The 19,193-nt window shown below is 34.5% G+C and overlaps 6 protein-coding genes across 7 annotated transcripts; 2 read left to right on the top strand and 4 right to left on the bottom strand.

The window, feature by feature from the left end:
- Positions 1 to 57: 57 nt before the first annotated feature.
- Positions 58 to 2,102, bottom strand: LOC120770534 (coenzyme Q-binding protein COQ10, mitochondrial). 2 transcript variants are annotated; one of them, XM_040098087.1, is made up of 3 exons: positions 1,934 to 2,102; positions 1,713 to 1,817; positions 58 to 769 (listed from the first exon to the last, which is right to left on the bottom strand). In XM_040098087.1, the coding sequence occupies exons 1-3, from the start codon at positions 1,999 to 2,001 to the stop codon at positions 706 to 708; spliced, it is 237 nt and encodes a 78-aa protein (XP_039954021.1). In that variant the 5' UTR covers positions 2,002 to 2,102; the 3' UTR covers positions 58 to 705. The 2 variants fall into 2 exon arrangements, with proteins under 2 accessions (XP_039954021.1, XP_039954020.1); XM_040098086.1 differs by lacking the exon at positions 58 to 769 and adding an exon at positions 949 to 1,564 and having other exon boundaries at positions 1,934 to 2,084.
- A 545-nt stretch (positions 2,103 to 2,647) lies between these two features.
- On the top strand, positions 2,648 to 3,337 carry LOC120772019 (UPF0545 protein C22orf39 homolog). Its single transcript, XM_040100384.1, has 2 exons — positions 2,648 to 2,800; positions 2,855 to 3,337. The coding sequence occupies exons 1-2, from the start codon at positions 2,726 to 2,728 to the stop codon at positions 3,251 to 3,253; spliced, it is 474 nt and encodes a 157-aa protein (XP_039956318.1). The 5' UTR covers positions 2,648 to 2,725; the 3' UTR covers positions 3,254 to 3,337.
- Positions 3,338 to 3,507: 170 nt separating this feature from the next.
- On the bottom strand, positions 3,508 to 5,786 carry LOC120772018 (uncharacterized aarF domain-containing protein kinase 5). The gene is made up of 7 exons (XM_040100383.1): positions 5,677 to 5,786; positions 5,002 to 5,622; positions 4,694 to 4,939; positions 4,412 to 4,577; positions 3,959 to 4,310; positions 3,709 to 3,873; positions 3,508 to 3,646 (listed from the first exon to the last, which is right to left on the bottom strand). The coding sequence occupies exons 1-7, from the start codon at positions 5,689 to 5,691 to the stop codon at positions 3,526 to 3,528; spliced, it is 1,686 nt and encodes a 561-aa protein (XP_039956317.1). The 5' UTR covers positions 5,692 to 5,786; the 3' UTR covers positions 3,508 to 3,525.
- A 310-nt stretch (positions 5,787 to 6,096) lies between these two features.
- LOC120770384 (post-GPI attachment to proteins factor 3) lies at positions 6,097 to 7,818 on the top strand. Its single transcript, XM_040097805.1, has 7 exons — positions 6,097 to 6,335; positions 6,450 to 6,613; positions 6,680 to 6,832; positions 6,897 to 7,021; positions 7,095 to 7,231; positions 7,339 to 7,543; positions 7,598 to 7,818. The coding sequence occupies exons 1-7, from the start codon at positions 6,194 to 6,196 to the stop codon at positions 7,671 to 7,673; spliced, it is 1,002 nt and encodes a 333-aa protein (XP_039953739.1). The 5' UTR covers positions 6,097 to 6,193; the 3' UTR covers positions 7,674 to 7,818.
- Positions 7,737 to 8,595, bottom strand: LOC120770385 (peptidyl-prolyl cis-trans isomerase H). The gene is made up of 3 exons (XM_040097806.1): positions 8,395 to 8,595; positions 8,160 to 8,336; positions 7,737 to 8,104 (listed from the first exon to the last, which is right to left on the bottom strand). The coding sequence occupies exons 1-3, from the start codon at positions 8,476 to 8,478 to the stop codon at positions 7,814 to 7,816; spliced, it is 552 nt and encodes a 183-aa protein (XP_039953740.1). The 5' UTR covers positions 8,479 to 8,595; the 3' UTR covers positions 7,737 to 7,813.
- A 3,679-nt stretch (positions 8,596 to 12,274) lies between these two features.
- Positions 12,275 to 18,697, bottom strand: LOC120770382 (aromatic-L-amino-acid decarboxylase). The gene is made up of 4 exons (XM_040097804.1): positions 18,220 to 18,697; positions 15,767 to 15,951; positions 14,614 to 15,676; positions 12,275 to 13,236 (listed from the first exon to the last, which is right to left on the bottom strand). The coding sequence occupies exons 1-4, from the start codon at positions 18,347 to 18,349 to the stop codon at positions 12,890 to 12,892; spliced, it is 1,725 nt and encodes a 574-aa protein (XP_039953738.1). The 5' UTR covers positions 18,350 to 18,697; the 3' UTR covers positions 12,275 to 12,889.
- Between the last annotated feature and the right edge of the window lie 496 nt (positions 18,698 to 19,193).

The raw sequence follows: 19,193 nt of genomic DNA, 5'->3' as shown, positions 1-19,193 counted from the left end.
AAAATATTTCATGCGAATTATAGTATTTATATAGTGTAAAATTTCTCAGCCAAATTATACAGTATAAAATGACTTTTGGTGTAATTTATAAAGTTTACGTTTTAAAAGCCAATTTCTCTTATTCTTTCATATAACACATATACTATTTACATTTATTACATATGTATTTTGTCCTGGTTTGCTGTTACTTACATTCATCGAAAAAATTTCTACATTTAGTTAAATTCATTAATTCGTATAAACTGAATACTTAGGGAAGTATTTTTCACTTTTATAATAATTTGTAGAATAGTCAGACAATTAGGTTTATATGGTTGTAAGATTCTCAAAGTAAATAAATACGTGTTGTTATACTGTTAAATATCATCGACTTCGTAAGGGGAGTGATAGACAGTATTTATTAAGTTACTACAGAAATATACATTAAATACAAATTAAAATGATATTTGGAAATACAGTTATGGAACATCGGAAACTAATTGCTAATTTTTTAATCAGGGTGTCAATTTTAATATTCGGCGACATTTTTGTTTGCGCCTGCGTGAAGTTGTTCATTACTATCTAGTTCCACAATCAATGCTGATGATAAAATGATTTAGATTTCTGCCTTGTCACTTACATCTTTCTAGATCGATAATAATAATAATTCCTACATTTGTAAACGTATGCAAGCGATATTCATGCTGATTCCCTTCATTGTCTTATTTAATATATAACTGCCAAAGTATTCCGAATCAAGAAATATTGCACGGTAAACCAATTACATAGGCTACAAAACAGATTAATAAGAAAAAAAAAATTTGAAAAATATTAATATTTTTAATAAGATAACATAGATCTGTATGAAACATTCTTATAAAACTTTTAAAACCACGACATCGCAATTCTTAAATTTTTCTTGAATTTATATTTGTTTCACAATACTTTTAATTAATAAATAAGAAAGTATGCATGGTAGATAGTTCAAACACTATTTATTTAGTCTTACAATTGTACAGTTGCAAATGTATACAATGCTTTCATTAATCTTTTAAAAAATTAATGCAATAATGACATAAAAACTCTTGAATAAAATTAGGCTTATATTTATTTTGTTTTACTCAGCATTTGTCAGGATCTTCGCCATGATAAAATATGCGATTTAATCGAAGGTGGTCCATATCTCCTTTTGGCTTCCGCGACAAAAGCATGCTCCATTTGATCACAAATTAAATCGAAAAATATATTCGCAATATTACTGTGAATCCGGGATTTAAATTCAAAAGCTACTTTAAAATCAACAACACATGATTGCGGAATATCCTTAAGGCCGGGACTAAATCGCCAATCGTTTAATAAAAAGTTGAATAATCTGCCATCATTACATACAGATTTAACCAGATTAGGAGCACTAAGCGAAACATTCGACGTATACCGCTCGCTAAGTGGTGGAAAGCCAACTATAAGATCAGCTTTGAAACCGCCATTTCTTTGACTATGTACAAGGGATTTTTTGACATATGGTACAAATTTATAGTAATTGGAAACGTCAGAAACAACAGCGTACATTTCATGCATTGAATAGCTGCAAATGGGCAAGATATCAACTTAAGTAAGTAATGGTGCCCAAGACTGGGCGCTCAAAGCTGGGCCGAGCGTAAATGGGGAAATGCGCAGTTCTCGACTTTAAGCGTCCACTCTGCGGACACCCTAATATATGCCCTTATGCCTACCCTATTAATTCTTTTTTAACATATTCCCGATTTTTATTCGTCAGATCACTGAAAGTGAAAAAAGCTCTTTGTGCGTAATTTAGGATACCTCCAGCAGCCGTGCAGCTACAAAAGAAATAAATTATAGTTATTTCTTACATTTGTTTCTTTTTCCATATTTGCAATCTACGTTATATAATATGCAATTTCGATTTGTTTATGTATGAATTATTTATACTTACGACAACTGCTTACAGGAGTAACACACAAGCTTTGTATTTGACAGTAAAATTTCTGCATTTTTAAGCATTATAACTTAATAATGCAACGTGAACATATCCTGCTATCATCGCATAATCCTACAAGTAATAATATAATCAGCTGTTTTTTAACTAAACAAATTTTCTTTGAAATTACTTTTGATATTACACGGTTGCATGAAATCATATTTACAAACCGTTCACAAATTTTCTATAGATATGTTCCATAAATTGGGAGCATTTAATAATATTGTGAATATTCGAAGACAACCCGTACCGAATGGGATTTTTTTTTGTGTTTGTTTAGTGATTGGTTACTTGTAGGATTACACAATATCACCTATTGAACATATAATTTAAAACCCACTACAAAACAAATGTCGGAGTGCTTCTTCATTTTTGCACTAATGTTTTAAAATGCAACACATTCCCATTAAATGAAAAGGCGAATGATTTATCGAGAACAGATTAAGAGCACATATTAATAAAAAGCATCCCTGTTAAGGGTGCTTGATATTTTTTTAATTATATGTTTCACTAAAATATATAAAACAATTTATCTTGTATGAAATACCGGTAATGTTATTCAAAATATTAAATATTCTAGCATAGGTTAATATTATTTTGTTCTACTGTGTTTATTCATTGTAGTTTGAATTTCTGGAGAAAGAAGAAGAATGTTGTATTATAAAGCAGCTGATTTTACTTTTCTTAAACATACTCAACCTTTTCATCTGCTGTTCATAAGTATTTTTTTTAAATATCGTTAAAAATATGTCAAAAGGCGTTGACGACCCACCAGAAAATACTTCTGAAACCCTCGTCTCAATTGTGAAATACTCTTGGTCTGTAAGTAAAAGTTCTCTCACTTTATTAAAATTTCAAAATTAAGTTTTAATTCAGATCCGACCATGTTCTGTGTATAAAGACGAATACGACGATTGCACAAGTATAAAAGCACGTTTCCATCAGTATTTTATTTATGGCGAAAGTGTTGATTGTTCCCAGTGGAAGAAAGATTACGATAATTGTGAGCGTTACGTAAATTCCAATGGAAACGATGTGTCAGCTGGAGAAGCAGTAGTTCGTAGTGAAGCGGAGCGTCGACAAAAACGCATGGAGGCGTATTTCGGTAACAGTACATGGAAAAAACGAGATAATCCTCCGGAAGACTGGTCAAAGCCTTTACCAGAGTGGTTGGCTAAGAAAAACGAGAATACGTTTTTAGAGTTGAAACAAATGGAATTGGATGGACGCAAACCAGTTGAAGAGATAAATAAATCCTACTGTGCCATAATGTAGTCAGCAAAACTCAAATGTTAACAGAGTTTATTTTGAAAATATATATACAAAACGATTAGCTATATAAAGCTTATTTAGAGATCATAACACAGTTTCATTGGTACTTATTTTTTAACTTATTTAAACTTCTAAATAAGCATAAAATTACAAAACATGTATTTGTGTTTATATACATCTCACTATCAATAATTATAGAGCATGTAACCGTTATTCGTGTTACACGCATTTTCACAAGTTATTTGCTCATAAAGTGTTACGTTTAAAAAAAAAAATCATAAAATATTATGTTTTTTTATATCATCTAGTAGCGTCCGTGCGGAACTTGGTGCTCGATTAAGTTTAAACAAAATATTTATATATAAATCATAGCACGATATCCGAAATGACGAGGCCCTAAAAATATATTTCAATTACTGAATTTTTTTTAAATAGAAAATAGTGATTGTTATTAATACCACAAGTTATATTCGAAAATTAAACGTCTGTAAAACCAGAATAAGTAGCTTCGAATTGAACTGTATTTGACGTAAATGCAATGTTGTGCATACCGAGCCATCGTACGTGGTCTATCCACTACATCACCATGCTGTCGACTAATGGCCCGTATGGTATTTAAATTTCTTTCAAAAGTAAAATAATATAGTATTTACATATGTACATTAAGTGATAAGTGATATATGAAATATTTATTTCGATTCTACTTACCGCACTACAAAAAGCATATTTCTGGGCATTTCTTTAAGTGTGCCCATGATTAGCTCAAAATTTTTCTTAGCAACCTGTTGAATATATTCGATGTCACTTTCGCTCAATTTCGTCTTAATACGTCCACCGTGTATACGAATGGGTTGCTGAAAAAGCACTTCCGCAAATTTCATATGATCTTTTATGCCTATTTGTCGTGCGGCTAATTTCATTTTTTGTTCATCTCTTAATACCGTTGCTTCCCAAAACTCACAAAGAGGCTTGCGTACTGATTCGGGTAAGTATTCGTATAATCCATGATCTAGAAGAACTAAATCGGCTTTTCCTGTTTTAGGATTTTTTCGTACATATACTATAATGAAATAGGAAACGTATCTTTTATTCACATTGACAGCAGAAACAATAAGTATTAAACAGTTTAACATCGAAAAATTCGATCAAAACCATATTTACCGTTTCCCGGATGCGGGTCGGCATGAACAAAACCTGTGTGGAATATTTGCTCCGCAAACATGTTGAAAAGTTTTAAGTCTACATCTTTTAGATCAAGATTTTCGCATTGTATGCGTTCAACGTCGTTCACTTTGAATCCATTAACCCATTCCATCGTAAGGATACGCTATATGAAAGTAATATTAATCAATGTAATAATTTAAATAATATATCTGCAGAATTTTTGCCGAGCTAACAACAGGATTGTCCGACTACCATGGAAACTAATTTATTGGTAATTACCGGTTTTGTGTAAGTCCAGTAAATATGTGGAACATGCACATATTCAAATATCTTCAGATCTTTAGCGCAACGTTCAGCGTTTTGGCCTTCATTCTCAAAATTTAGTTCTAATGTTAAGTTTTTCCGTAAGTCGCGTAATATCCAACCGAAATTGTAATTTTTAAAAAATATTTCTATGACATCCTGCAGAAACATAATTGTTCCCAAGTCACTGGTAAATCGTTTCTGCAAGTCACCATATTGCACCTAGGTCCATAAGTAGATAATTCGTATTACTAATGCAGCTAAAATTAAAAAATAATACAAACCTTTACTGCGACATCTTCACCAGTTTTTAATTTAGCTTTGAAAACTTGTGCCAGACTCGCTGCAGCAATTGGAGTGTAATCAAAATCAGAGTAAATTTCTTCAGGCGTCGAACCGAAATCTTCATAAAAAACACGTTGTATATCCGTTTTTGTTGTAGGTAAACATTTATCTTGTAATTTCTCCAATGTATTCGTATACTCTTTTGGTAATATATGATTAATAGCAGCAACCCCTTGACCCATTTTAATGTATAGACCTCCATTTAATAAGCACGTCTCAAGTAAACGTTTAGCGCTTTTCAAATGTACTTGTTTAAGAAGGAAATCATAGTCAGAACAATTTCCATTTTTTGGGAGCATATAATAATCCATTGCAATTAAAGAAGCTGTCTTAAGAGAGCGTAGGAAGCGTATTGTAGCTCCACAGTAAATGAATTCATTAACAATTCCATCATAGGTAATAAAACCAGTTATAACTCCTAATAAACTAATGCCCAAGTAATGTTGCCTATGAAGAGGTTTTGTAGATATCTTAGAAAAATTACGATGTAAAGAGGAATGGCGAAGGTGTGTAACTTTTATATATTTGCTGGCTGGAGTTATTCCTTTCCAGGTAGTTCCCTAACAATTAATGAAGCAGTTATTATAATTTTTTACTTAAGTGAATCAACTTACGAAAATTTTATTCATTTTCCTTAATCACATGAATTGGCGGCGATTTGTGCTTACTTAGCTATTTTTGTTTTGTTTTATTCCTCAACTTCTGTTAACAGCTGATTGTTATAATCAAAACAAAAATCAGATGAGCCTTGGTGTATCCTCAAATTTCTTTAGTGATACAAAATTTTACATTTGTACCGTATAGTACAATAGTGGATCATGTGGATTCTTCATAAAATGTTTATTTTTTAGGTATTATCATTTATTTATTTTTCGCTATAATATAAATAATGGAATATATAAAATTATATGGGTCTTTCACGTCTGATATTATTTAAATTTGTTATGGTATTAAAAATACAAACAAATGCAATATGCTTTATCAAAATTTTATGCAACACTGCTTATTGACCCCACACAGCTCCAACTACCCTAAAATCGATAAGGCAATGCATGTGGAGAGGGATACGAAAAATGTTTGATATATAGTGGTGAAAGTTTATAAATATCTGCTGTTAAACATTTTAGAATAATGTATGATTCAGTCTACCCTAATATACTATATATTTTACTACTTATTTGTTTCGTAGTAAATTGTCATGCGTCTATTGGAGATCGCACACAATTCTTCCATAATTGTCGACAAAACTGTGAGCGACAAAATTGTAGTGCTGGTAAGCAAATATTATGGTGTGTATATGCACCAAGCATTAAGAGTACGACAGTGGACTGTCTCAGTTTAGTGGAAAAATTTAACAAAAATAGTACTCCAAATTTTATATATGTAGATGGGATCGAAATTCAGGAGCAGGCCATAAAATACTATCAACAGTCTGTATTTGATAAGGCATTTGCTTGGAATTGTGCAGATGAATGTCAGTATGGTTGTATGTGGCGCACAGTAGATGCCTTTGCAGAACGTGGTTGGGATGTTCCACAATTCTATGGAAAGGTAATAATTCTCATCTTTTTTATGAATTAACTTCATAATAAAATTAAAAACTTGTTTATGATTTAGTGGCCATTTGTTCGTTTTCTCGGCATGCAAGAGCCTGCTTCGGTGTTGTTCTCCATATGCAATTTAATTGCGCACGTTCGAACGCTCCGGCGATTTCGAACTGAAGTTCGCGCAGATAGTCCGTGTTATAAGTTGTGGCACATTTTTTCATTTGTAAGTGCTGTTTTAATTTATATATATATAAAAATTCAATTATCCTAAAACTTGGACCCCTTAGGTGTGCATTAACGGTTGGATATGGTCGTCAGTGTTTCACACAAGGGACTTTCCTGTGACAGAGTTAATGGATTATGCATTTGCGTACAGTATTGTACTTGTGACATTTTACTGTATGGTTATGAGGTAGGTAAATCTATTGCGAATCCTATTCTTTAAAATATATATTTGCTTACACATCTTTATAAACAATTTTCAGAATGTTATATCGTCATTCATTGATTCTTCGAGGGCTGATTTCATTAATGTTCCTATCATTCTTCGTCAACTACTTTGCGTACCTGAGCTTAGGGAAATTTAGTTACTCTCTTAATATGACAACGAATGTATTAACTGGTAAGAAAATTTTATAAAGATTACAAATATCTATTAGCTTGACTTTAAAATAATCTTATTTTTATTATCCTCTTAATATTTTCTAATACGTAATTTTTTATCATTAGGCACCCTATCTGCACTTGGATGGTTTATTTGGTGTTACTTTGAACGTCATCGAAGGCCGAATTATCGAAAAATTATCCGCTTCTATATTTTATTTGGGATGTCAATGAGCCTAGAACTATTGGATTTTCCTCCAATTTTTTGGATAATCGATGCCCATGCTTTGTGGCATTTAGCCACAGTTCCAATTATTTCGGTGTTTTACGAGTATGTAAATTAAATTATTTCCTTTTTCGAAATTCTCATCTTATTTATGTTTAGTTTCATCATTGATGATTGCCGCTCGTTACGTAAGGAAATGCAATTTGAGTTTGAAAAGCTAGGCAAGCAGAACTGAGGCTTCCAGTATTTTTGTGATTATGAGGCACTTAAGATTAATTAGCAAATTTTATTCTACTAATTTTAGAATCAAAGCTGTATAAAATTTTATTCTAATTATGATGTATACATGAATTAATAATAAGAATGGTACAACTTTTACATTTGTCCGCATTGTGATATTGTTACTGGTAGTTTAGGTTTATTGTTTGGGCCTGTAGGCACATTTTCAATTTTTCGCATTATAAGGAGTCCGTCTAGCACACGTCCAAAAACAACATGCTTTCCATCAAGGAAGTTACATTTGGCACAAGTGATAAAAAATTGACAACCATTTGTATCTTTACCACTGTTAGCCATAGAAAGAAGGCCTGGCGAATCATGTTTTAGCGTAAAATTCTCATCAACGAATGTGCCGCCATATATGCTCATTACACCTGTACCATCTCCCTAAATATTGAACTTTATTAGAAACACAAATTGTTTAACACTTCACATTACATACATGGACAAAGTCACCTCCTTGAATCATAAAATCTTTAATAACACGATGGAAACTAGCGCCTTTGTATCCCATTGGTACATCGTCCGGCCGGTATTCACCCGTGCAAAGTTGACGGAAATTTTCTGCCGTTTTCGGTACTGTATCCGCAAACAATTCAAAAATCATACGACCAATTTCCTAAACAGAAATTTTCAAGTTTAATGTTGACGGACTGCGAGATGTGTTTATAACTTACCGTCGTACCAACAGATATATCAAAGAAAACTACTGGATTGCTGGGGTTGCGTAGTTGTGATAGAATTTGATTCCATGTTGGCATTATACTTTATATTTGCATATAATTTATTCAACTCAATTTCAGAATAATTGTCCACGTACTATAAGTAAAAAAATTGTTAAATGACAATTAGCGGTTAAGCATATGAGGACGAATGTTGTAAATATGTTTGTACGAATTTAGTTAGCATGCATCGTTACTTTGTATGACAGTTGTCAGTGACAGCCTGTCAGTCCTTAAATCAGCTGTTTTCTTCTGTAAATAGTTTACAAATTCCGTTTATAATTCTGGGCGCAAAAAATATTGTGATTTAAAGTGTGTTAAATTTAATTAATTATTCTTCCGATAAGTTGTAAGTACGCATTCATACGGAAATTCCAAATGTTATAATTTTAATAACAGAATTTAAGTGAGACTCAAAAGCCTTTAACAAGTGTCAGAGGAGAGAAATGGGAAGTTATATTTGATGGTGTATAAAGTTTATGAAATAAAATAAATTTTCCTGGGTTCACACAAACTATAATGTATAACCCATCAGCTTTTTGTTAAACGCAAACGGTACAAACAACATTTAATAATTTATACATATTGCAATTATAGCAGAAACTGCTAAGTATTTGTCGTAGATAGATGGATAATAAATGAGGTTTGCTTCGCGACCTAAGGTCTATGGTGTCCTGTTCTAAGTCACAACACATTGATGAATTCCAATAGGTAGTTACTATTAAAGCGAAGTGAACACTAGTAGGAAACATGGATCCAAGAGCCCTTATGCGTATGCACACTGCTGTACATTCAATCAGCATGTGTTCAGGCCTATGTTATAAAAGTGCGTCTTGAACTTACAACGGTCAGAGTAGAATGCCGGAATTTATTATATTTAGACAAAGCCAAAATTAACTCACTTCGGTGGAGAAGTTGCACGATCATTCCATGCGTTACTGCTTTGAACTTCCTGGTGAAGTTTCCTCTTTTGGTAATGCTATCCCTTGGGAGAATAGCCAATGGTATATCGATATTTATGGCCTTCATTTGCTGTGATGAAATTAGCATTCTCCTGCCAAACTCTTCTGCTGTCATTTGAAGCAATGTATGGTTGGCTGCTGATTGATTCCTAGGCAAAGCGATGTGAGTTCTAGCATGACTTCAAGTGCTTTGGCGGGCACGTACGCATTGCGACCCATATGTAAATAATGTAGTACATCCACCTGATAATCTGTTGCTTGGAGCCACAGGATTTCTCGGCTAATCGATTGCTTTAGTAGTTTTGACCATGGTCAGGTTCATATGTGGCTTCCACTGAAGAGTTTAATCGGATCGATGATCGTTTCCGAGGGGATGATGTGCAAATCAACCTCACTACACCATCCCTTTGCCAGACCTAATCCCCTTTGTACGATGTCTCAGAGAGTGCCTTTAAATTTTCGTTTCCGAAAATCCTTGTCAGCGGATTCCATTACTAATAATTAGATCATGTAGGTCGTTCACGACTAAACTCCATAATAGAAGGGAGAGCACTCCACCATATGAGCAGTCAATTGTAGTGCCGAGACGAATCCTGGTATCTTCTGATTTCAGCTATCCTTGTGCACAGTACGGCGTATATTCATCTGCGTGCAGGTGCTACCACATTCCTTTTCTCCAGTGCTCTTGCCACGCTTTCTTTGCTTTTTAAACATGCTCTTGCGCATGTACAGGTGCAATTGCAATCAATGATATTTTCCATACTCTTAAGTAAGAAGGAAGTTAGACTTATTGTCCTAAAGGCCAACATGCAGTCTGACATGGTTCTGTGATATACGCCAGCGCAATTTGTCCATTAATTTTCTTTTAGATATGTAAATGGAGCAAAAAAATTAAAATGCCAGTAGCTTTTTAAGTGCAATTGAGAAACAAAAATACTTTAAGAACTGCAGTCGGAAGAAACAATAATATAAGAATATATAACTATGAAAAATGTAGTGGAAAAGAACTTAGCTTTATTTGATAGTTCTAAATCTTTTTTAATTCGGCAAACCCCACTTTTATAATTTCTTTGTCGATAATTATTACCAGAGCTGCAAACCACCGCAAAAATCGACGCGGTTCGGTTCAGTGGTTCAAACCATTCAGAAAAAACTTGTACCGGTTGAACTTATTTAGACTTATTTAAAAATATTCACCAAATCACTTTAGAGTATGCAAATCTTCAATAATTCATGGCGTTGCCATCAAGCAAATTTGTAGCAGTATATCATAACGGAAAATAATTCGAGCTGCAGAACTTAATCGAACAGGTACAATCTTTTATAAGAGTGTACAGCTGCTGGCGTATGCCGATTATATTGATATCACGTCACTGTTGACAGTCATAACTTTGAAGTTGTAGATAATTTCGTCTATTTAGGAACCAGTATTAACACCACCAACAATGTCAGCCTGGAAATCCAACGCAGGATTGCTCTTGCCAACAGGTGCTACTTCGGATTGAGGAGGCAATTGAAAAGTAAAGACCTCTCTCGACGAACAAAAGCCAAACTCTATAAGTCGCTCATAATTCCCGTCCTGCTATATGGTGCAGAGGCTTGGACGATAACAGCAACCGATGAGTCGACGTTACGAGTTTTCGAGAGAAAAGTTCTGTGAAAGATTTATGGTCCTTTGCGCATTGGCCACGGCGAATATCGCATTCCATTGAACGATGAGATGTACGAGATATACGACGACATTGACATAGTTCAGCGAATTAAAAGACAGCGGCTACGCTGGCTAGGTCATGTTGTCCGGATGGACGAAAACACTCCAGCTCTGAAAGTATTCGACGCAGTACCCGCCGGGGGAAGCAGAGGAAGAGGAAGACCTCCACTCCGTTGGAAGGACCAAGTGGAGAAGGACCTGGCTTCGCTTGGAATATCCAATTGGCGCCACGTAGCGAAAAGAAGAATCGACTGGCGCGCTGTTGTTAACTCGGCTATAATCACGTAAGCGGTGTCTACGCCAATTAAGAAGAAGAAGAAGATGTCATAACGGTTGGATTTTTAAACAAGTTGTGTACTTTTTTTAAATGTTTAAAAATGTCTATTGAATATTTTTATTTTGAACCGAACCGAACAATTTTTTTGAGTTGCTTTCTGGTTCCATTTCCGCAGTTATAAATAAAAGTGGTTCAGTTCGTGGCTTGGTTCAAAGCCAAAAACCGGTTTGCAGCCCTGGTTATAACACCCTGGAGAATTGAAAAATTAATAAATCTTTGAAGCAATTTCTGATGCCACATTTGCGATATCGATCTTAACGTCCTTTTTTCTTCAAGAAGCTGCCGATATTGGATCACTATAGCATATAGGTGTCATACAAACTGAACGACCAAGGACAAGTTCTTGTATAAAAACTTTTTATATTTGACGATTAAATTTTTTTCGCTTGGAATATCCGATTGGCGCCACGTAGCGAAAAGAAGAAACGACCGGCGCGCTGTTGTTAACTCGGCTATAATCGCGTAAGCGGTGTCTACGCCAATAAAGACGAAGAAGAAGAAGATTAAATTTTTTAGATCAGACCACTATAGCATATAGCTGACATACTTGTACAAACTGGCCGGTCAAAATATACTTGTAGTTCTTGCATATAAACTTTTATTTATTTGTGAAGGGTATTATCGCTTTGGTGCTGCCGAAGTGAGGTTTCTTTCTTGTTCTAATTAATGCAAACAGCTTTTGAGTGGTGCAGAAGATATTCGATTGAAGTAGAAGAAATTTTTTTATTACAAACTTATTAAATCTTACAGTAATCAAACATTATATCTATTTAAAACATTCGTTTATACGAATACTATATGTGTATTCTAATAAATTGGCATTAATATTATAAATATACAAACACCTTTATTTATATGGACATACATATGTATATAAATTTTTAATTGACACAGGACTTACATCTAATGTTTTGCATTACATAATAAATAAATAAATAAATACAACTATTCCAGTGAGTATATGAATATGCATATGTGGTGCAATATCTACGTATGTGTGCATAAATGAGTGCGAAAAATCAGAATGTAGATCAGTAGGAACACAAAAAGAGAGGCGAAATGTGACGATAAGGAACAGTTATGCTCTCGTGAAAATCTGTTAAACTAGATTAATACTTAACTAATATAACTTAGACAACTTGAAAACTTGGTCCGATCAGGTTCAAGTTTAAGTTTAAGTATCAGTTTTCAATTATATCTGATACATCGCTCACTTCAAGTATATACATACATAACTGTAATACTACAAGTATTAATTTAAAGGTAATTCGGGCTGAAACTGGGACTGCTGACTTTTTAAAGTAGTATATACTCATGTTTGAATACCTTCGGCATAGTTACATTTTTATACACCGGATATTTAATAATTGTACAAAGAATGGCGGTCATCGCCTAGGACTCTTGATGCTTCAATTTGTATTTAGCCTTTCGAAGTATTGGCTAATTACTAGCCTCGTCGGCTTCTTCATCTTCGATGCCTCGTAATTTCTTCTGATCCGACGTTGCTTTCATAAAACTTTGAAGCATAGTGTTAGAGTCTACAACCAAAATCGGTGTGCAACCGTCCTTGAGATGTTCATTTTGGCTTTCGTACATTTCTCGAGATATACTTCGTGTGAACGAAAAACGTAAAGATTTGGTGCGTGTAAGCTTCTTTTTAATTGGTGGTTTGCCAATGATAGGTTGAGGTTCCGAAACGACTTTCTCCTTTTCGGGAGTTGGGGATAATGCAGGCACATCGCGAAGGATATCATCGGCAAATGCTTTGATTTCACTCCAGGCGTCAGCTGTTGAGAGTAAATTGCTTATTAGGATTTAATTTTTTTTTTATTATTTACAATCAAAGCTTTCTAAAAAAAAATACTGTTGCATTAACACACCAAACTTCTATTTATACTCTTGCTACATGTTGCTACAGAGTATAATAGTTTTATTCACCTATCGGTTGTACGTATCACCTAAAATTAATCGAGATAAATATTGGGCTAAATGACCAGGATGACGAGACGAGTTCAAATCCGGGTGGTTATCTGTTCGTCCGTCTTTCCGTGCAAGCTGTAACTTGAGTAACAATTGAGATATCTTGAAACTTGGCATATATGTTCCTTGGCAAAAAAGTAAGGAGAAGTCAGTAGATGGGCGTAATCTGACCACTGCCACGCCAACAAAACTCCATTAATCGAAAACGTATAAAGTACCATAATCAAGCTCTAAACTATGATATAAGACTCTAATTTTGCAGGGAGGATCGCAGTGGAAAGGGACATTTGTGTGGGAAAAAATAGCGCAAATATTATAAGAACTCCTACCGACAGTGAGAAAATGGATGAAATCGGATGACTACTAAAATGTCACAGACATTAAATTTTACCTTCGAGATGGTATGAGAGAGCTTTAAAGAAACCCTAGCCAAAATTAAAAGGGCGTGGTAACGTCGACTTTCAGGTGAAAGCACATATGTATATCGAGACCCACCCAAACGTTTTCACACAAGGTGGTACACCTATAATGCATTATTCGTGCAAAGTTTCATCCTGATATATTAATTCATTCTTGATTTGTATACTGGAAAGTGAAAGTTTCAAATGGAATTTAAAAGTGTGTTATATGGTGTAGTAGACGTGGTTTTTGTCTGATTTCACCCATTGTCGCACTGCAATGTAGGAATGTCAAGAATCGTTAAAATTTTACAAAAGATTTTATAAAATCCTTTCCTAACATGTAAAATTGTATACCTCTTGCGCATTTAGTTATAGATTTTTCGCACTTCTAGTAGTTCTCTCTAGCGCCGATTTTCAATACTAACCCTCCTTGAGTGCCAAGGAACATGTGTACCATACCAAGTTCCATCATGATATATTCATTTTTGTTCAAGTTATTGTTTGCACAGGCGGTCGGACGAACAGACGGACAGTCATTAGTCAACTCGTCTTGTCATCCTGTTTTTATATAGCCGAACAAAACTATTTTACTGTAGCAACATTGCAAGAGTATAAAAATTAATTTAATTATTAGTTAAAAATATCAATGATTTATGTAAATAAATATTAATATGTCTATATAAATTTGGCCACATTCCGGTTTTGGCGATAATATTTTACGAAAAATTAGCTAATTTATTTATTTAAAGTGATCGATTTTGGCCGTTTTCAAATTCTACTTACTTATATCCTTCTCTGTGGCATGTTCGTACGTCACGCAGAAGCGTATCACATATTTGCCATTCACCATCGATGGTATCATATGCATCTTGCCCGAGTGATTTATCTGTGCCAGCAGCTCTTGATTATACGTGTCTTCTGCGCGCATGCGGAAGCACACCAAACCCAGGTAAACATCGTTTCTAACCTCGAAGCGATCGTCCTTTCGCACAAGCATTTCGAATTTCTTTGCTAATGCCATATGATTGCGTATATACGCCTGCAGACCCATGATACCATATGATCGAAAGACAAACCACAATTTAAGCGCACGAAAACGACGACTCAACGGTATACCATAATGTCGATAGTCTATAGCCTTCTCATGTTCATGTTGTAAATATAAAGGGTTAACGTTCAAAGCTGTCTTCAAACTCATTACATCCTTAACCCACATTGCGGATGCATCAAAATTTGTAAGCAGCAATTTGTTGGGATTTGTGTTAAAAGAGTCAGCATATTCCAAACCTTCCGAGAATTTACGCATTTCTGGTAAAATGAACGAATTGCCTGCATATGCACCATCCACATGGAACCACACATTTGGTAAGTCCCTACACACTTTACCGATTTCGGTTAGATTATCAAAAGCGCAAGCGCCTGTTGTGCCAACTGTTGCAACAACGAAAAATGGGGTAAGGCCAGCGTTAGCATCATTTTGCATTGCCTGTCGCAACAGATCCACACGCATGCGTCCTCGTTCATCGGCCTCAATAATACGAAGTTTTACGAGGGCCATTTTAGCCGCTTTCTCTACCGAAGAATGTGCTTCCTTGCTGGCATATGCGATCAATTGTGGCAGGAAAACGCTTTCGTGTATCTCTGAGCACATTCCTTTCAGTTTTTGAATGGCACGTGAACGTGCGGTAATCATACAGACGAGTGTACATTCGGATGCTGATCCTTGTAGTGCACCACCCCCTCGACTGCCGGGTAGATCACTTATGAAGGCTTTTGGTAAACCGAGTGCTTTCGCATACCAATCTAGTACAATAGTTTCAAGTTCTGTAGATGCGGGGCAGGACGCCTGTTTGGTAACGAAGCATGTGAGGAAAAATAATGAAAGTAATTAAAAAAATATTGATATACAAACTGCCGTCTAGGCGTAAAGGCTTACCCATGAAAATCCGATCGAACCGATAGCTGAACTTAGCATATCGCCCAAAATTGAAGGGAATGAGTTGCCCGCTGGAAAGTATGCGAAGAACTTCGGATGGTTCCAATGCACAACACCAGGCATTACTTTTTCTTCGAAATCAGCTAGAACATCTTCGAATTTTTCTGGTTTCAATGGCGCTTTAACTGTACAGAAACAAAGCGAAAGAAAATACATAATAATCAATAAATAAATCTACATATGTATATGTATACGTAATCAACAATTCCGATTAGTTCAAAAACAATTGGCATTGAGAAAAGTTCTTTGAATGAAGGTGTATGTATAATATATACAAACATTGTATACATTGTGATAGAAAAGTAGCAGGAAAATATTTAATTTTTCATAATTATTTATTTTATCGCCTTCAAAGTAATCCCCACCAGACGTAATACACTTATGCCAACGATTTTTCCAGTCCTCGAAACACTTTATACAAGCACTTTTTGGCATGGCCTTCAGCTCCTTCAGAAAATTTTGTTTTATCTTTTCGATCAACTGAGAGGGGGTTCCACGGAGCGACAATTTCAGTTTGGGGAACAAGAAAAAATCAAACGGAGGCAAATCTGGTAAATACAGTGGTTGTACAATTACAGTACAATTGTACTCTTTTTGAAAAAAATTCAGCTTTATCGGGACGAGTAGAGCAAGAACGCTTTTCATACCCAAAATATTCACCAAAATCAATCGAAAGAACTCGCAATAGATGTCGAGCTCTCTTGCTATCTCTCTAACACTTGCCTGACGATTTTCAAGCACCATATCCTTCACTCTTTTAATATTTTCATCTGTTGAAGAGATCGAGGCATGTCTTCAACGATCTCTTGACCGTCTTTGAAGGCTTTGTACCACAGGTAGGCTTGTGTTTTTGATGAAACTGAATGACCGCAAGCCTTTTCCAACATTCGCAACGATTCCGCACGCGAAATATGGTTAGAAATACATAATTTTAGACAATTTTTGAGATCAATATTTTTATCCATTGTAAAAATCTCAACGCACTACTGAGGTGTACCGACTTAAGCAGCTGCTGTCGTGCTCATATTTGACATAGTCATAGGACAGTCCTACCAACTTAGCAAAATACATTTTTTTTTTTTAAATTTCCGGGTGCTTTTTGGTCTTAATATATATGTGTATATGGCTTTGGGTGAGACTATGCCTCATTGTATGATTAACGAAAATGTTTACGCCCACAAATTAAACGTGTGCATGCGCGTTCGGTACATTTCGGGTGTATTTAATATTTCAATTAACACTTTAGCATTAGTCTTGTAGAATAACATGGCGTGTGAGCTAATTGGGCGCTAGTTTAATAACAGATTGGGCATGTGCACACGATCAACACGTATATGTATACCACACACACGTGAATGCGTCTGCATGCACATTCATTTGTACATATGTATGTACATACGTGTTTGGTTATTTTTGGGCAATGCGTAGAGATATACTAGGATCAACAATAACAAGCGATGCTATGACTGATAAATAGATTATTAAAATTTTCTTTAAACAAAGAGTTTGAATGGCTCATACAAATAAACAAATAAATAAAGGTGCATATGTATGTTAATTTTGGATTTTTTTGCAAACATAAATTTAGCTAACTGTAGGATTAGCAATGCCATTTTTGCTTTAGATGTTTGCTTTTGTTAATCCATAGTTGTTGCTGTTGTTTTTTCGTTTATTTATTGGCTGCTAATTGGTTAGCACCTATGCACATACTTTTACGCTTATGTAAATGCAGTCGATAATGTTTACTCATTTAGCTATCTCTCGTTATTTAGCTGTTTCGGAGATTTCGTGGGATCGGCGCGTGTACACGGCAACGGCAAGAGTTGTTAATTGTAGAGGCAAAACGACGAGGTATTTGAAGATGTTTAATTGTTAATATGAGGAGGAGTAATTTTTTGGGTAAAATTTTGTCTTCAAAATTACCCACAACCACGTTATTTACTGCCCACATATTCATATTTCATAATATATTTTATTTAATTTCTCCGCTTATGCATGTACATGTATGTGTATTTGTATTCACTTCAAAATTGGGATAGTTTGTACTGGTGATTTGTGGTTTCCCTTATTTATTTGCATTTTACAAAACTTGTACATATACATATGTATGTACATAGACATATGTACATACATACATTTCTGTATGTATGCATATAATAGATCAAGACAGTAAGCTTGTATTAGCGGTAAGATATAGAAATATAGATATTAGAAGTTATCACCCCTAATATCTTGCATTTGCAGCATTTCAATATTAATGCCTTTTCCGAGTTTATTTCACATTACTTACTAATTTAAAAAGACGGAGACTAAAGATGAATATCTAAAACCCGTTGTTTATACTTATGTATGTATGTATGTATATATCATAATTTCGAAATAAAGTTATTTACCTGGTAATAGTTTTTTTAAATATCCTGGATCCAACGTTGGCGCTACGTCTCGCTGTTCAATATTTTGTGCATAATCACAAATATAATCCACCATATCCTTGCCATATTTTCTAAACTCTTCAGCATTCATTTTACTTGTTTTTTGAGCTAAAAGCTTCTTACTGAACTATTAATACTTTTAAAATAAGTCTTGTATTTAGTGTTTTCACTTTGGTTTCGCTTCTGCGATTAAATGATTTTTATTTTTATTATCACCTCGAATGTCACTTTAATTTGAAATGTTTAATTCAATTTGAAACACTTTTATTGAAAAATCAAATTTTCATTACATTATCTTCTTATAAACAGACTATATATTTGAAAAATTTGCTGGTATCACTCCTTAACCGCGCTTTATTGTATTTTTATGAAAGTGATTTATATGTGGTCCGAACAATGTCTTACCACTTCCTTTACACGAATGACTTGAGCTTTGTCCAACTGAACGTCTTTATATTAGCAAGTATGTGAACGACGAGTTGGTTCGTTTGCCGGAGATCGATCCGTACTTCGTTCATGTGGGCTCGTTCCGTTCATAGCGTTGTAGACACGAAATTAAATGTACATATGCATACATAGGCATTAACAGTAATACATGCAAATTTCGTATGTTTGTAATGCAGATACTACATATGTATAACCATCGCAGGCAGCATTGCTTTATTGCTCTTAACTCGATCGATCGTCACCTCCTCGATGTAGCCGCTTTAGGCGGGGGCAGAACGAGCGCGTGATCATTGATCATTGGGAAGGCAACATGAACACACATACAATACCACTAAATACCCAGCAAGGAAACCCCCAACTAAATGAAAAGTTTTTAATTATATAACTATGGGAAAAATACAAAATAGAATAGAATTAATTATTATTTTGGAAAAATAATCATTAAAATAATATACATACATATGTACATATGTATTTTTGTATATAAG

This window comes from Bactrocera tryoni, chromosome 3 (assembly GCF_016617805.1).
Source record: "Bactrocera tryoni isolate S06 chromosome 3, CSIRO_BtryS06_freeze2, whole genome shotgun sequence".
In the NCBI taxonomy this organism is placed as follows: domain Eukaryota; kingdom Metazoa; phylum Arthropoda; class Insecta; order Diptera; family Tephritidae; genus Bactrocera; species Bactrocera tryoni.
The sequence above is the reverse complement of the archived record's forward strand: the minus strand, read 5'-3'. Positions and strand labels throughout refer to the sequence as shown.

What these genes read in the sequence shown, in the direction of transcription:
- LOC120770534 (XM_040098086.1), bottom strand. Translation starts at nt 2,001, where the DNA reads ATGCTTAAAAATGCAGAAATTTTACTGTCAAATACAAAGCTTGTGTGT. An exon ending in TACTCCTGTAAGCAGTTGTC is followed by an intron (nt 1,818 to 1,933) that starts GTAAGTATAAAT and finishes TTTCTTTTGTAG; the next exon opens with CTGCACGGCTGCTGGAGGTA. An exon ending in GTTAAAAAAGAATTAATAGG is followed by an intron (nt 1,565 to 1,712) that starts GTAGGCATAAGG and finishes GCCCATTTGCAG; the next exon opens with CTATTCAATGCATGAAATGT.
- LOC120772019 (XM_040100384.1), top strand. Translation starts at nt 2,726, where the DNA reads ATGTCAAAAGGCGTTGACGACCCACCAGAAAATACTTCTGAAACCCTC. An exon ending in TTGTGAAATACTCTTGGTCT is followed by an intron (nt 2,801 to 2,854) that starts GTAAGTAAAAGT and finishes GTTTTAATTCAG; the next exon opens with ATCCGACCATGTTCTGTGTA.
- LOC120772018 (XM_040100383.1), bottom strand. An exon ending in CGACCCGCATCCGGGAAACG is followed by an intron (nt 4,311 to 4,411) that starts GTAAATATGGTT and finishes ATTTCATTATAG; the next exon opens with TATATGTACGAAAAAATCCT. An exon ending in AATATGCTTTTTGTAGTGCG is followed by an intron (nt 3,874 to 3,958) that starts GTAAGTAGAATC and finishes TACTTTTGAAAG; the next exon opens with AAATTTAAATACCATACGGG.
- LOC120770384 (XM_040097805.1), top strand. Translation starts at nt 6,194, where the DNA reads ATGTATGATTCAGTCTACCCTAATATACTATATATTTTACTACTTATT. An exon ending in TTTTACTGTATGGTTATGAG is followed by an intron (nt 7,022 to 7,094) that starts GTAGGTAAATCT and finishes AACAATTTTCAG; the next exon opens with AATGTTATATCGTCATTCAT. An exon ending in GACAACGAATGTATTAACTG is followed by an intron (nt 7,232 to 7,338) that starts GTAAGAAAATTT and finishes TTTTATCATTAG; the next exon opens with GCACCCTATCTGCACTTGGA.
- LOC120770385 (XM_040097806.1), bottom strand. Translation starts at nt 8,478, where the DNA reads ATGCCAACATGGAATCAAATTCTATCACAACTACGCAACCCCAGCAAT. An exon ending in ATATATCTGTTGGTACGACG is followed by an intron (nt 8,337 to 8,394) that starts GTAAGTTATAAA and finishes ATTTCTGTTTAG; the next exon opens with GAAATTGGTCGTATGATTTT. An exon ending in AAGGAGGTGACTTTGTCCAT is followed by an intron (nt 8,105 to 8,159) that starts GTATGTAATGTG and finishes TTCAATATTTAG; the next exon opens with GGAGATGGTACAGGTGTAAT.
- LOC120770382 (XM_040097804.1), bottom strand. Translation starts at nt 18,349, where the DNA reads ATGAATGCTGAAGAGTTTAGAAAATATGGCAAGGATATGGTGGATTAT. An exon ending in GTTCGATCGGATTTTCATGG is followed by an intron (nt 15,677 to 15,766) that starts GTAAGCCTTTAC and finishes GTTACCAAACAG; the next exon opens with GCGTCCTGCCCCGCATCTAC. An exon ending in TGCCACAGAGAAGGATATAA is followed by an intron (nt 13,237 to 14,613) that starts GTAAGTAGAATT and finishes TACTCTCAACAG; the next exon opens with CTGACGCCTGGAGTGAAATC.